Genomic DNA, 17,023 nt, shown 5'->3' on the forward strand with positions numbered 1-17,023 from the left:
TGCTGTGTTTTATTACGGTTCATCTCGACAAGATAAAATTTATGTCATATACGTACCAACTGTCAAATCTATTGCTATTGCCATTGCCAAATCTGTATGTGGGCATTTTTATACTCTCGCAACAAAGTTGCTAAAGAGAGTATTATAGTTTTGTTCACATAACGGTTGTTTGTAAGTCCTAAAACTAAAAGAGTCAGATATAGGGTTATATATACCAAAGTGATCAGGGTGACGAGTAGAGGTGAAATCCGGATGTCTGTCCGTCCGTCTGTCCGTCCGTCTGTGCAAGCTGTAACTTGAGTAAAAATTGAGATATCATGATGAAACTTGGTACACGTACTTCCTGGCTCCATAAGAAGGTCACGTTCGAAGATGAGATCGGTCCACTGCCACGCCCACAAAATGGCGGAAACCGAAAACCTATTAAGTGTCATAACTAAGCCATAAATGAAGATATTAAAGTGAAATTTGGCACAAAGGATCGCATTAGGGAGGAGCATATTTGGAAGTAATTTTTTTGGAAAAGTGGGCGTGGCCCCGCCCCCTACTAAGTTTTTTGTACATATCTCGGAAACTACTATAGCTATGTCAATCAAACTCTATAGAGCCATTTCCTTCAGGCATTTCCATATACAGATCAAAAATGGAAGAAATCGGATAATAACCACGCTCACCTCCCATACAAAGGTTATGTTGAAAATCACTAAAAGTGCGTTAACCGACTAACAAAAAACGTCAGAAACACTAAATTTTACGGAAGAAATGGCAGAAAGAAGTTGTACCCAGGCTTTTTTAAAAATTAAAAATGGGCGTGGCGTCGCCCACTTATAGACCAAAAACCGACCGATTTCAATGAAATTCGGTATATAATATTTTCTTAACTCCCTGATGACATGGGCGAAATATGGGTGAAATAGGTTTTCTTCTTCCAATATAACGCTATTTTGAGTTCCATCTGATGCCTTCTCTGTATAATATATACATTAGGAACCAATGATGATAGCGAAATAAAACTTTACACAAATACGGTATTTGAGCTGAGGTATCCCTTTTGAAAAATTGTCGTGATCGGACTATAACTTTTCAAGGTCCCTGATATCGAACACAAAGAACTCAGTGCCTAACGTAACGTAACCTAACCTAATTTTTCACCGAAGATATCGGTAAATCTCTCAGAATTGAATTCTAATTAATTTTACAGCAAAATAAAAAAATATGTAAATGACGGATAATGAAATCTCGATTATCACTTTATCGTGCGAGAGTATAAAATGTTCGGTGGCACCCGAACTTAGCCCTTCCTTACTTGTTTATCATAACATAATCATTTGCGCAAAGGCGTAGGGTAGGTAGGTTCGAGCTGATGTAGCGCACGTTTTGAGTTCTTGAACTCCTTAAACCTTTTATGTGGAAAATAAAAAAAGGATTAAGATCCTTTTTTTACAAATGAATTCCTGGGAAAAATAAGATAATAAGAAAGGAGAAAGATTCTTTTTTTACAAATGTATTTCTGGGAAAAATAAGAATTCACATTTTTGGACTACTATATAATAATTGTGGTATAAATTTTATATACCAATTAAAATAATAATTTTATATTAATATTAATATTAATTTTTGAGCAATGATATTTTGATGTATGCTTGTATAAGTTTATTAAATTTAAGACGACCAAAATGGTACATATTTGTTTATTTATTATTATAAATATAAAAAAATAAGTTGTAGTTTGATTAGAAATACGAAAAGACTTTTTCGGCTACCCAATATAACCGGTATATGGTGCGGCGATCCGCCCCTGGGTAGTTATCAGTAATGCATTTTAAGTAATTTTAACTGTAGACTGACGCAAACTAGGATATTTATCGTCGGGAAGAAAGTTTTAAATATTAAAAACACAAGATATTGAAGACGACCAAAACGTTTCAAAAATTTATTTCACTCACCAAGTAGTATACTCCTAGAAATAATAGATTGTAACGACACTTTATATTGGAAGCACTTCCCACGCTTCCTTAATTTTTTTTTTTACTGTATCCAAATTATACATTGCCCTATCTATTTTCGGGAGCCTCTACAAATGTTTCATATATCAACACAAAAAGATTTATGTAAAATAACTGATTAAAATAAATTATAAATAAAATATTGTTTACCCATTTTCCGTTTTCTTGCTTGGTAGTAGTTGAAATTTTATACTCCACATTGTCACAAAAAGTAGATATTTGGCAACACTTCAGCCGACATTTTTTTGACGGATTGAATTGGTACTGAATTTCAAAACTAATAAGTTGGTTTCGTAGGACATAAAAAGGGGTGGATATTGTGACTCTTTGCATGCAGGACTAAAGTGATGTATATCGGAGTTTGTTCTGCCTAAGTAAGAGTTAGCCTAGTGCTTTATCCAAAACAAACAAAAAGAGAGTCACTATGGTTGCGCGAAGCAACACGAGCTTTTCTTCTCTATGTACATACATACAAATGTATACCATACATCACGGAGTGGAAATCGATGAGGGTCATGATAGATCCGACGAGTGACGTTTAGGGTTTAACTGCTGGTCATGTTTGAAATTTGGTCCGTTAAATGTAAAATCGTAAGCAACGGAATATCAAAAATGCTTGTTTCTAAATTATCTCTGCAGAAACTGCTATCCGGTAGTTTGTAGGCCTCAAAGTACCGCCTGTAAATATCAGAAATTGCGGTTTATAGGTATTTTGGCGGATTTGAAACTTTAGTTGTGTCTAGGTATCATAATATTATGACCAATTGCTCATTGCCTATATAATTATATAGTGTGGTAGTGTATGTCTATCTCTTCTACTTTAGACTAAGAATTCTTATAAAATAAATAATATAAAGTATACTTTCTGATACTCTTGAAAGAAAAAAATTAGTAAAAAAGGGTTAAGCTCGGGTGTAACCGAATTTGCATGAATGAATCAAAGACCATAGAGGCACTATTTGCGCAAAGTTTTATCCCAATAGATTTATTGGTGCTTGATTGACTGTGTCAGATATAACTAAAGCAAGAAGTACAAAAGAAAAATGTATTAAGCTGAATCGTTTAATATTACAAAAGAGATTTTGACATATACAAAACTCATCGTAATATGTATATTTACATCGACAAAACTAAAGCACTTAATTATATTTAAATTTCCTTATTTGCTCTAATTCGAGAGTGCTGTCAGGTCCTTCTTCACCTGTTCTCTCCAACGGAGTGAAGGTCTTCCTCTTCCTTTGCTGATATTGCTGTTCGTGTTGATACTGATTAGATTTTCTATTTTGAAATTATCTACGACTTCAAAGTTGTGACTGTCAACAGTGACGTGCGAGCCAAGTCGCGAATGCGATGACTGTTTGTTTGACGACAGGAATTACTTCGCCTTGTTCTCGTTTACAGCCATACTCATACGCTTCGCTTCTTTATCCAGTTTGGCGCGGTTATAAAATATTGTAGCTTCTCTAATTAGTTCTGCAGCTCGTATTATTTTCTACAGCAAAAGATTGAAGAATTCACTCGAAAAGAAATATCTTTGTCTGAAACCTCGCTTGTGATCGAACTGCTGGGAGAGGTCCTTATCGACCCTGACTGAGCTTTTGGTGTTGCCCAACGTCAGCTTACACAGTCTCTACTGGAATACCAAATTCAAACAAAGCGGCAGAAGCAGTTCTTTTTTGTCTTTCTTTTACGGTTTTTTTCCTTGAATTGGCGTATGATGAATAAAATGAAGTTGATCTAAAGCAACACTGACAAGCTCCAATCAGTTTGGGCCTCAGTCTCCTATATTCTTAGGATATGGGGTTTTAGCAAAGCTTGTTACTTGACACTGGCCGCGAAAGTTTGCGAGAACCCTCAATATTAAATTTTTATATATTATGAATTAGGAACTAGTACATTGTACATAGAATCTTACTAACGTAGATATCTCAGCATGGCTTAATCGAAGCAAAGCGATATGTATAGTAGAGGTAACATATAAATAATTAGTAAATAAAATTTTGTCTTCCCATGATCCCGTAGCCGATCTTCTGGAGGATCATCGAAGAAAGATATCTGGTCGTGAGAAAGATTTCTCTGAGTGAAATATCTGAAATTCATAAACCAAAAATGTGTTTTTGTAATATAGGGTTAGTTCGTAAACGCAGTAACTTGGTTGCACTGCATATTTGCAGGGGCAACGCGTTCGTCAAAAAATCCTGCGGCAATACTGCTCTTCGTCAAAAGTTTTTTAATGCATGCAGTTAGCAGCACTTCGGCAAATTGTCGCAGCCATTGTAGTAATTTTTTTGAAACTGCGTAGAACCAAAGGCGAAATGGAAGAGTGAGTAAAATGATTTCTAATTCTACATATGTCTTTAATTATTAATATGATTATATAATAATAATAGGCCTTATTTACATTTAGATCCCACGAATTTTTTAAATCACTTTTTAGTAAAAGATTTCTTCTCTTTACTTGTTTAATCCTTTTTTTATTGTAATTCAATAAAATATTCTCACTCTGAGTTTCCTGGTTATCAATAATTACGTTAATTAAAAATTCCATTTCTCTGGCGTTCGTAAATGCGAAAAAATTCTTCGCAGCACAATCGCAATGGAAAGGCAGTAGAATCGCAATGATTGTGCAGTAGCAACCACAGCCGGCAAGAATGCAGCAGGGTTGCACAAAATTACTGCGTTTACGAACTAACCCATAGGTGTACAGGTACGGATCGAATGAATAGCCAAAATTTTGGGTTTTGTCTGAGTGGTAGCTTCCAAAATACAAATTTACAATTCAGTGTTGCACTCATAATCGAAATTATTGTCCTAATCGTATACGTTTAATCATTACCTGATAAATATGTCTAAGAAGGTTAACTGAAGCCATTTTGACACAGGTTTTAATTATCTCATCTTAATCCTCAAACCAGCTTTCTTACTAATTGAAATTTTTACTGTACATAAACGAAATTTACAGAATTCAACAAATTTCGTAAGTAAAAAACACTGCATACTTGATAGTTGCCCATAGCAGCTCATTATCCTTGGTTTCTCAACAAGTGTAATAAGGATTGCCAGCGGCACTAGTAAGTTCGCTAACATATTTAACATAATACCTGCATCCAAAATTAAAGAAAGCTAGTTTTTATACTGGTGATGGATGGCTTCAAAAGTTCAAAAAAATATTCGACAATCCAATTCAGCTGTAAGCGTCCTACAGCTTTTATAGTTAAATCAAAAATTGCTGCATAGTTTGAAATAGTGATTTTATTTTAATCAATTCTTCTTGTCTAATAATCAAGTATATATAAACAAATCTGAGTAAAAAACATTTACATATAGCCTTTTTAGTATTTTGTGTTAAAAACTTTCACGTTCGTGTATGTATGTGTAAAATGATATATGCGTGTCTGTGTTGGTGTGGGTGAAAATTTGTTTCCTAAACTGCTAAATAAAACTATAGTATAAATTAATTAACACACTTTTCCTTGCCTTTCACTGTATACCATGAAATGTTGACTTGTTTGATACTTGCCATTATGTGAATTAGCTCTGACTTATGGCATATAGTACACACATATGCATATTGATGAGTTTGAGTGTACATATCCCTAAAGCACATAGCTTACATGCATTTCCATGCGCTTTTTTGCTTAAATAACTATACGTATGGCATGCTAAAAGTTTTGACCGTTTACGGAATTGTCATATTTACACATTTTTTTATTTTAAAACATTGACCTCTTTAAACATATGCGTTTACATCTCTTTGTATTAGCTAGACATTTCAGGACCAACCGAATTTTGTTACAATGGATGTACTATAACATCTCGTTGACCCTTTAGGTATTGCGTACTGCGTATAAACTCAGCAAAACTGCATTAAAAGTTTCCTCGATAGGACAGTCTGTCTTAAAAGAAATAAAATTACTTTAAAAAGCAATACAATCAAATGAAAATATAAAACGCACGTGCGGAACTTGAATTGTTGTTTTATACCAGAGCACAATTTCTTACAATAAGATTTTACAACTGGTTCATTTAACAGATCTGTTGTGGTATGCACGGATTACTATTTTCTTTACAAACAGTAAAAAGGCGATGATGAGATTAGAAAGGATTACCGGGGAAATATGAATTATTTTTGGTTCAAACCGGAAAAGGTAATATGTATCATCTCCCTTCTAACACAAAGGTGTTACATAACAGAAAATGAAAGCTGCTCAAAGCACTTCTAGCGGTCAATAAAAACTTTAGTTCACATTTCGAAATAGTGTCTGAACTTATATTATGTCGATGCAGTTAGCCGTCATTCAAGTCAATCCATAGAGTCGGTGTGGATTAGCGCTTTATCAACTCAATCAGTGAAAATCGGAAATTTTTTTGGAAAAGTACTCTTAATTTTTTTTCCAGCAGTTATTTACGAAAAGGAAACTTAAATAGTGTGGTTGTAAATAAATAATAATTACTCGCTTATACAGGTAGTATGTTTGTTATGTGCTGGAAAGTCTGTCATTGAAGGAGCTTTCAAAATCTTTTACTGCACTAAATTGTTGGCAACTAGTTGTAAACTCTTGTGTTTAATAATTGAGTAAAATAGGGAAATAAATTCTTTACTTAGTTATCCTTTTGATATTATATGTAACAGTTAAGAGTACATTGTATTTTTATCAGTTGAAGAGGTCGAAAGTCGTCCAGAACGAAGATTGTTTTCCACAATCTCTCCACCATCTTGGAGGCTTTGTAACACTCGTAAGCTTGTGTGGCTTAAGCAGCTGCTATAAACGAACCGGTTAACAGATCGCGCTCATATTTGGCATAGTAATTAAGGATAGTCCTACCAACTTAGCAAAATACATTTTTTTAAAATACCATTTACACTGGAATTTAATGACGATTTCCGGGTGCTTTTTGTTATAATATACGCGAACTATTCTCTCATTGTGTGAGATATTGATCTGAAATTTTCACACGTCCTTCAAGAATGTATTCATGTGTCGAAATCGCCTATATCGAATCACTACAGCATATAGCTGCCATACAAACTTTACGATCAAATCAGGTTCTTATATAGAATTTAAAATTACTTAAAACACGATATTCGTCAGTTTGACTAGTAAGTTGACCTCTGGTTCAGATGCACTCGTATCCAGCCTACCTTACTTGCCCCATTGCATGTTGCGCACAGCGTTTTCAACTTTGCAACAGTTCGTGCAGCTTAAGCCACGCTTTGTATGCAAATTAGCTGCAAATAGGTGCACAACATGCCGCTTTCTCACACCGACGTAAGACCCACGTATTTCGCTGGCGATTTATGCTAATTTTTTCGATAGCAACAACAAAAAAGAACAACGGATGCCACGAACGAAGCGAAATTTTTGCTGTTGCATGCAATATGTGAATTACTCGTGCATATGGATATATGCGAGGAAATATGACACAATTGTTCTTGAGTATTTCGCAGTGAAAAATGCCTTGCCACTCATAAATTGTCCATGTGTAATTCAGGTGACTCATGTAATTGTGTTTTTTTTTCGCTTGCAAGTGTGAGTAATATTTAAAAGTTAATATTTCTACATAATAACTGTAATTCGCTTGTGAGTCATTGGTGTTTGTGGGCAAATTTGCTTTCAATTTCATTTGAACTCGAGCGAAAAATGTTGCGTGACCCAAAAGTACGAACATTTTGTGGGACACCTTTGAATAACATTCATTCGAATACACGTGTTCATATACTTATGTTTATTCGTATGTGAATATCTGCAGTGTGTACAAATTTGTTTGTTATAATTGTTGCCGTTTTTTTGCAAGACTGCATTTGAAATTAATTCGTCTAGTTCGCTTATCTTTGTAACAAGCTAATCACCGCCAGCACGCTTAGCCAATTATTTAAGTAACTGGAAAATATTAGCAGAACCGCCCGTTAGCGAAGTTCAGCGACCTAGCTGGAAACAATTTTTGAACCAATTGTAAGTTGTTAATTTTTGCCAAATCAAGGGGTTACTTACCCTCTTAACTTACATTCTTTTTATTCATGCGACATGCTGTCATTGGCCGTAGCTTTAAAAAAAAAATGTACATGCATAAACTACAACAAAGTTAACTATGCGGATACGTCATTAAACAAGTCTTTTCGATATCTTTAAAACTTTCCTGTTTTCTTTCAAAAATTTTGGGTCATGTTTCCTGTTGTGAATGCGCAGCTTATATAGATATTCTAGATATTAGACAATTGAGATTGCTATAACAATTCAGGAGAATATGATCTTGAGGGAATAAATAGTCTCCCAATTAGGTCCAATAACATACATATATATAATAATACTGTCAAGGGGTTACAATTCTTACTTCCATAAAACATATCATTCATAGTGTGTATCTTTTGCAAAATATATATTCAATAATGGTTGAATTGACTTAGTAAATCTAAATAGTCAAAGCATTCGAAATCGGAAGGGAAACTTGGCTCTTTTAAATCTTTACTATATTGTTTTTATATATCTTTCTATATACTCTAATATTAAGTCTGCCATGAAGTTCGTAAAACCTACAAGAAAATGTCGGAGACCCTATAAAATCGATACGTGTATAAATTATTAGCATGTTGAGCTGAGTCGACTTAGCCATGTTATTCTGAGAAATCGATCTAAAATTTGCACACTATCTTTTCACATCAAGAAGCGGGTCACTTTTCGTAAATCAAGTTCAAGCATGGAAACCTTTTTTCATTTAATGAGAAATGCATCTCACCAAAATACGTCGGACTAATATAGTATAAACAAAAAAGGGGACTAGTTCGGTAACCAGTCAACGTGGAAATAGTATACAGTTGGAAAAATAAAATGGAACAGCCGAATAAATATTGCGAATCTGCCTGGTTTTCCTCTAAAACAAGGTCGGAAAATAAAATTCAGAATTTTGGTCGCTGTGACTTCCGAATTTGGTATACTCCCATAAAGCCTTACGCATTACCAAATAAAATAGAGATAAGATCACATGAGCAACTAGTTTATAAATTCCCATTTTTATTGGCTTGGCCACATAGTGTTAATTAGTCATCCACAAAATTTTTTTCCAAAATGGCTTTTATAAGGAATAACCAATTAATTAAACAAAATTAGAAAAATGTACATTCCATGATATTCATTAATTCATAATCATTAATTAAAAGAAAGCAATATGAAGTTAGTTTAAAGCGACTAAATCATATTCTCCACTAACGGTAGAAATATGGAATTCACAATAGGCTCTACTAATAACGAGTCATTCTTCTTTTAGACTCAATAACTGTCTTAATTTTTGGAAGCATGAAACTCACTAGGACCTCAATTGATTTATTTATAACGGTGCCATACCAAATCAGTTCTAAAATCAGTATCAAATTGTATTTGTTAGCTTCTTTTAGTAACTTCAAACTTTATTATATGTCAGAAGTGTTAAATAGTTTCCAGGATAATCCAAGCATTTATAGTTAGTTGCATAGTTAAAAGTATTGGCCAACTAAAAATAAAACTTCGATTTGAACGAGATCATATACACCAAAGTTGTATAGATATTTTATACATGATTTGTTTCTAGTCAAAACTTAGCCACTTCCAGAGTTACCCTGGAAGATAAGGCGATCCGTTTAATGATAATGCTCTTCAATTGCTGGTACTAAAAAGTTCTTAACTTCTGTCGCAAATTTGTATACATTAGTTATCCCATCAACAAGGTGTAGAGGTCCCAAAACATGGTATGAAAAGTAGCCCTAAATAATTTGTCTTTGAGGAAACCGCTAACTACCTAAACGGCGCATGTAAAGCAAATTTTGTGAGCTTAGCAAATTAGACCATCTAAACAGTTAGCAATCATTTTGATCCCAATTTTGGTACTTTTTGACTCGGAACGCCATTCAGCCTTCATTTTTTCTCTGAATAGTGGCTTTTTAGTAGGGCGTTTTCCATACAAAGCCTCATCTCTAAGCCGTTGGCACATGGTTTCGCACTTTAGACCCACTTGGTTTAGATTTTACATTTTTGCCCTACTAGAAAGTTCACTTTTAAGGCGGTCGCTTAAAGTTTTCCGCCACAGTAATTTTTCTATTCTCTCAGTTGACCTTCGTGGACAATCTGATCCCTTTATATGCTCCAAAACCTCACTATTCTCGTATTTTTAATAAAAAAAAAGAATAATTATAGCTGCTATTTACCGAGAAAATAACTTTTCGGAAGTGAATTTTTTGGTCACGTGTTAATTTTTTCTGATTATTTGGCATTTTGCACAACTTTTCAAATATACAACCAATCCACGCCTATAACTGAACAGGGTACAACCCAATTTCATAAAACGTAATTCATTTCTCAGTGCCTATTAGATCTAGAGAATTTTTAATGGCTTCATTCCCTAATCTTCCTTAACACTCTCATGAAGATCAGCGTTCTCTTATTAGGATTTTATAATTTTTGAGACTTATATGGAATGAACTGCTCGTTTAGTAGCAACCAAATTTTCATTAAGTTTAAATAATGAAATAATTGAATTACAAATTTGGTTAATAAAACTTTACAATTTCTAACTGAGAAAGTAGCAGAACTTAGAGCGACCTCTATGAAAAACATGTATTCCATTTGATCGTGATTTTAATATTCTATAACTGATTTGATAGAGGGCATAATATTATATAGTACTTATATTGTATAAACTTAAGCACTTGCCATAAGTATAGTACAAAGTTAATAAAAACCGGAAATGTAAATTCGCAACAAGGTTATTTCTAGCAGTTAATTTCTTTTGCAGTTTAGCTGAATTTACACACACATACATAAATATATATATGTATATTATACATATTTATAGTGCACTCTTTTCTCGTACTGATTTTGAATTATTTTGCTCTTAAGTAACCTACTGAGGTTTAGAACTATCAATTGGACTTAAAATGTAGAGTTATGATTTTTTGTAGTTTTTTATTTGATTTCAAATTGTTCATGCCTCTCAATACTGCGTGTTTCTGTTAGTAAAGGTCTGTGCTTTACTTTACTTTAGTAGATATATCGTACTTACATATTGATAAGTTTCCAAGTTTCTTTTATGAGAAAAAGTGTATACACTCTCTTTTGTATACAAATATCGTAAATCTAACTTTAACAAATGTTTTCATTATTTTTGCAAAATTATTTAAATAATTTTCTATTCATAAACTAATTACTAAATTAATTATATATAAATTTTCATTAAGTTTAAGTTTCTGTTTATTTACAAATAAGATTTTCATTTCTTGTTGAGTTTATGCATAATTCTAAGTCTAACAACTAAATGCAGGATTTTTAATTTGGCATAGGATATGTGTCCTTTTTAATTTATTTTTACCGTTGTTATTAAAGACAACGCTGTTATATCTTTCCAGGTGTTACTGTCACCTACACAGTGTACTAAGAAATTAATTTAAATTAGTTATCTTAAAGATATGCTGTAGCTTGAAGTACAAAATGCCGTTAATAAGCTCAGTAGTGTTGCCAGACGTAATTGTTGCAATGTGGTGTGAGAACGTGGCTTTGCCGAGGAGGAACCTGTAACATTCAGAACATTAGTTTGAATATCGAAAAAAGTTATAGCAAAATTTATAATAGGTTAGGAGTTAATAACTCGTCATCGAGGTTACCATGTGCACGCGATTTGGCTGCAATTGTTTCACGTGATTCCAGCGCCGGTGCACGATGCTGTCGATCACTTTGCACACTTGCCTCATTGCTTTGAAAGTACAGGGAGGAGATTTTGGCCACGCACTAACATATAACAATAAACATAATTATTCAATAATATATTTTGGTTTAGCTATCTACACGTACTTTCATTTTTATTTCGCCATCTTGAAAATGGATACCCTTCACACGGAATTCCAATCCTAGCCGCGCCATTTCGAGCCCCTCACGGCCGACCACATATTTCTCATATTGTTTGAGATATGATCGATTTGCCGGTTCACCATTGATGAACCAGCTGAGATGACAGACTGGTTTGGATGGTCCAGAGGTGCAGTTCATGCGAATAACATCCCCTATTTGGTAGCTCAGGCGACCACCGGTGACTTTTGGACCATGGTTGGGTGTCACTGCAATTATAGCAAATTGATATAGAACCATTAATTAAAATTAATTAGAATTATTTTTTATATTTTCACAATTTATATATTTCACTTTTCTGTGTAGTACTCTACTTTTAAGGTTACGTCAGATCAAAATGGTGATATTTGAAACCCCTACACGGACGTAACTTTATGTAAAGTAGATCTTTTATAAATGCCTATAAACCTATATCCTATATATGATTGAAATCCGAAGTGGAATGCATTTGTAAAATTTTAAATATTAAAAAATTACAACAGCAGTAACAATAAAAAATAAATTATTTCATAAAATATAAAATTATTAAAATTTTTTAAACTAAAAGAAGGGCTAGCGTATTTTCATAAACGAATGTACTAATTATTTATTTATTTTTTGTTTTGATAAAACAATTGTTTATGATGAATCTCACAGAGAAAAAAAATAAACTGCAGCTAATTTAAATTTCGAGATAAAAGTTCTGCGAAAGATTTATGGTCCTTTGCGCGTTGGCTACGGCGAATATCGCATTCGATGGCACCATGAGCTGTATGAGATATACGACGACATTGACATAGTTCAGCGAATTAAAAGACAGCGGCTACGCTGGCTAGGTCTTGTTGTCCGAATGGATGATATCACTCCAGTTCTGAAAGTATTCCACGCAGTACCCGCCGAAAAAAGCAAAGGAAGAGGAAGACCTCCACTCCGTTGGAAGGAACAGGTGGAGAAGGACCTGGCTTCGTTTAGAATCTCTAATTGGCGCCATGTAGCGAAAATAATAAACGACTGTCGCGCTTTTGTTAACTCGGCTATAATCGCGTAAGCGGTGTCTACGCCAGTAAAGAAGAAGAAGGTACAACTGTACTTAATTATGATGCCAAAAATTAGCGCGATCTGTCAAACATTGTGTTTACGGCAGCTGTTTATGTCAATCGACCTCAGCTCTCGCGTCGAATTTGTTTTGATGTCTTCAATTAACTCAATACAGTTTCCCCGGAGTGGTTTTTCGAGTTATAAGAATAGCCAGAAGTCACATGGAGCTAATCAGGTGAATATGGTGATTGCTCAATGATATTTGTTGAGTGTTTGGCCAAAATTTATTTGTGTTAAAAAATTTTGTAAAATTCGACGAACACTACTGAGGTCGACTGACATAAAAACCAGTGTATTAGGTTGACATATCAGATTTTTGGCATCAGAACTAGGGAAAGAATAGAAAAATATAATTCTCAAAAGCTACGATATCTATCACACAATCCTACTATTTGTGCGAGGGGAGGCACTGCTCTTATTGTTAAAAACAGATTTAAACATTATGAGGATAGAAACATCAGTACTCACAATATTCATACCACAACTATTACATCAAAAGCAATGACCCAACCATTGTCAATTACTGCGTTATATTGTACGCCGAGGTACAAAACCCTCGTTGAAGAACTTCTCAATATGCACCACAGAAATTTATTACTGGATGCGACTTCAATGCGAAGCATATTTCCTGGGGATCGCGCCTTACGACAGCTAAAGTGCGAGACTTATTCCAGGCACCGTCTTATGCAAAAACTAAAATCATGTATTCCGATTGAGTATTGTGCTCTTCTAGAATCGTACGTCACCGTGAGATTTTTCCGTGTAAGACACGGAAAAGGATTCTCCACACTAAAAGGAATTAAAGCAGGAGTTCCTAAGGGAGGTATCTTAGGTCCTCTTTTATATTTTCTCTGTATAAGAGACTTTCCGTTAGCATCAAACAGTATGACTGCCACTTTTGCTGATAACACCGCAATACTATGCGTCGAAAAAATAGCAGAAAATTAGCGCAGCTTTGAAAGCATTCTACTCTGTAGTAAATTAGACTAAAAAGTTAAGAATAAAACTAAACAGTGGCAAATCGCTCCATGTAAATTTTACAAACATTGGGATCATTTATCAACCTATAAGTATTTTAGATGCCTGCATACCATATGCAAATACAGCCAAATATCTTGGCATCACGCTCGATGCTAGATTACGTTGGAAAAATCTAAAAATAAAAAGGCTTGAACTTAAGGAATACTATTTGAGTGTTATGTGTCATTTGCGCGAAGATATTCAACGATTATTCCGGAAATATGGACCGTCAAATCTTGTTTTTTGCTCCACGATTGGTTTAATTCGTGAGTTTTCGCCAAATTTTCAACACTTATCGTGCCGCAACCTCCGTATTCGTCTGATTTAGCTAAGTTGCATTTCTGGCTATTCAGCAGACTCAAACGATCTCTGCGGGAAACTATTTTGAGTAAAATAGCATTAAACGTGAATCGCTACGTGCATTGAAAGCTATTCCAGAAATGTTTTTTAACAACTGTTTCTAGGGTTGGGAACTACGTTGGCACATACTTGTATGTATTGAGACTAAAGGGTATTACTTTGTAGGGACGACATAGATTTTGAAGAATAAATTAATAATTTTAAAATTATGAACAAGGCAATATATATACTAATACTACTAAGTTAATATATAAGTTTAGAGGAACTAAAACGAAAATTGAAACATATAAACAAATAGACGGGCTGACGGACGGACATGGCTAAATTGAGCTGAGTCATTCTGATCATTTATATGTATATTTTATAGAGTCTTCGATGTTTCCTTCTGGATGTTATAAATTTCGTGGATACCTTAAGAAAGTAACGAGTACACTTGCTAAATTCTGAACCAAAATGATAGAGAGCCTACAATTGATTAACTTATGACTTTTTTGAAACATTGCAAGGCAAAGTGGGAAGATATGAAGCTCTTAATCCTCAGCGAGAACAACAGACAAACATTAACACTGTCTGTCCTACAAGAGACACTTTAGATTCAGTCGCAAATAAATAAAAAAGTACTGTTTTTGTGAACAAGAGCTACATATAAATATGTACACATGTGTTCATGCTTGTTGTTTGATATGGTGCAGAAACATTATTGGTGGGGACATTTAACTACCGTTAAGCGGATGTTATTAATGCTTAAAAGTTAATAAATATATATATATATCTATCTGAGTGTTTGACCAGGCTGGCCGAAAAAAAATTATACAGTTGTTGACACAAACACTCCCTTTTTTGTAGGTGTCGTTATTTATATTCCTGAAAGCCTAGCGTTGTTTGTGTGACTCTATGTAAGTACTACTAAATTCGCTCAGTTTTGTAGTTGTGCAGTTGATGTTCTGTTAATTTTTTCCCAAATAGTAAATGCGTTACGATGTGGAAGGTGAATTAAGTGCGACAGCTAATTAAAAACAATTTTTAAAGAATTAAAATTCCTTCCGATGCTAATTTTTATTAGCAATATTATTGATTTCTGGTAAGGACATGTTTTAAAGTTGTGGTTTAAAATATAAAAAAATGTGATATTCAAGTTTTTTAATGACGAAAAGCTGCAGCTGTATACCCACCCTTTGCAAGTACATTTTTGACCTTCGTCGGTCTTGAAAGATGTGCAAAGAAATTTTTAATCAGATCAAATGCCTTTAAGCATATACAGAATTTTAAAACCATTTTCAATATTGCACACAAAGAAAAAATCCGAAAAACTTCAACAGAAATAAACCAAAGAATTAATACTATCTTGCGAAGAGACCGAAAAAAGAGTTCCACCGACATTCTGAAATTCAAGGCGGATACAATGTCCAAATATCCCGGAGAACAATTGCGCGGCATTTGGTCGAATCTGGACCTCACGGCAGGGCAGCACGCAGGAACCCACGTCTGACTAAAATTCGTAGAAATTACGCGTAGACTTTGCCAACTCTTATTGGTCTAAGACAACAAATCACCGGAGGTATGTCGTTTGGAACCAATAATTCAAGAATTTGATCTTCGCTATGTTCCACCCGTAGTTGAGTATGGTGGAGGATCAATCATGGTGTGGGGATGTTTTATCTGAAATGGTGTTGGTCCACTCCATAAGAATGATAGAATTTTAAACAAAGAGAAATACGTCGAAATGTGATGTTGCCATGGGCTGAGGAAAATTTGCCTGTTATAAGGAAGATAACAATTGAAAGCATGCGTTTAAGTTGACACACAAGTTTTTTAATGAAAATTCTATCAATGTCTTGAGGTGGGAATCGTCCAGCCCAGACTTTAACCCTATAGAACATCTCTGGGTGATGTTAAAAGAGCCATATGCTCCAAAAATATCCCAAATAGGGATGTTCCTTGTGATGAAATTCTAACGGTATGGCAAACTACACCATTGGTGTGCTGTCAGAGTCTTAAAACGTAAATTTGGAATCGATGTGAAGCAATATTAAAGTAAAAGAGATAACCAATAAAATACTAACTGAAAGTAAGCAAGTTTTTGTAATATCACTATTTTCGTTGATAAAATATTTTCGTTTCTAATTAGTTGTCGCCCTCAAATCGTTGATTCCACACATTTTGGTTAAAATCTTAAAAACAGAAACCAATTTTAAGCAAAATTTTTACTATCAGCGTTTAAGTTTAACATAGGTTTCAGTAAAAAAGTGTGAAAATACAATAAATATACGTGATTTAATGGAAAATAACATCATTTACTTCAAAATAGTTGTCGTTTCTAATTAACTGTCAACAGCTGTATATATAAATATATTCAGCAAATCGATGACGAATTGAAGTAGTAACAAATTCCCTTAATAAAGAGTGATCTCAAATGATAAAGTTATAACAGTTTATTTTGTTTTCAAATGTAAAACTGGGTACAAGATATGTTTCTTTTCATATAATATAGTTAGTATTTTAAGTTAAAATTTTTGGCGTAACATTTTTTTGCAAATGCCGCAGGCTAATCTATATTATTTGGGAATGAAAAGTTTGACGAATGTGCACAACGAGTTTTATTATTTGTATGTTTCCAATAAATTAGATGTATATCAGCATGCAAATTTGTCAAATATAAGAAAGTTAAATTGAAAATTTCTTACAGTCTCC

The 17,023-nt window shown here is 33.9% G+C and overlaps 1 protein-coding gene across 5 annotated transcripts in view; it reads right to left on the reverse strand.

Moving 5' to 3' along the window:
* Window positions 1–8,201: 8,201 nt before the first annotated feature.
* Window positions 8,202–17,023, reverse strand: part of LOC105228719 (uncharacterized) — a 76,730-nt gene continuing 67,908 nt past the window's right edge. For all 5 annotated transcript variants that reach the window (XM_049446458.1, XM_049446454.1, XM_049446457.1 and 2 more), the window contains exons 5-7: window positions 11,822–12,084; window positions 11,635–11,758; window positions 8,202–11,542 (exon numbers count right to left, since the gene is read on the reverse strand). In XM_049446458.1, coding sequence (XP_049302415.1) covers window positions 11,427–11,542; window positions 11,635–11,758; window positions 11,822–12,084 — 503 coding nt within the window. In that variant the 3' untranslated portion in view covers window positions 8,202–11,426. The remainder of the gene's footprint in view (window positions 11,543–11,634; window positions 11,759–11,821; window positions 12,085–17,023) is intronic.

Source organism: Bactrocera dorsalis, chromosome 1 (genome assembly GCF_023373825.1).
Source record: "Bactrocera dorsalis isolate Fly_Bdor chromosome 1, ASM2337382v1, whole genome shotgun sequence".
Classification (NCBI taxonomy): domain Eukaryota; kingdom Metazoa; phylum Arthropoda; class Insecta; order Diptera; family Tephritidae; genus Bactrocera; species Bactrocera dorsalis.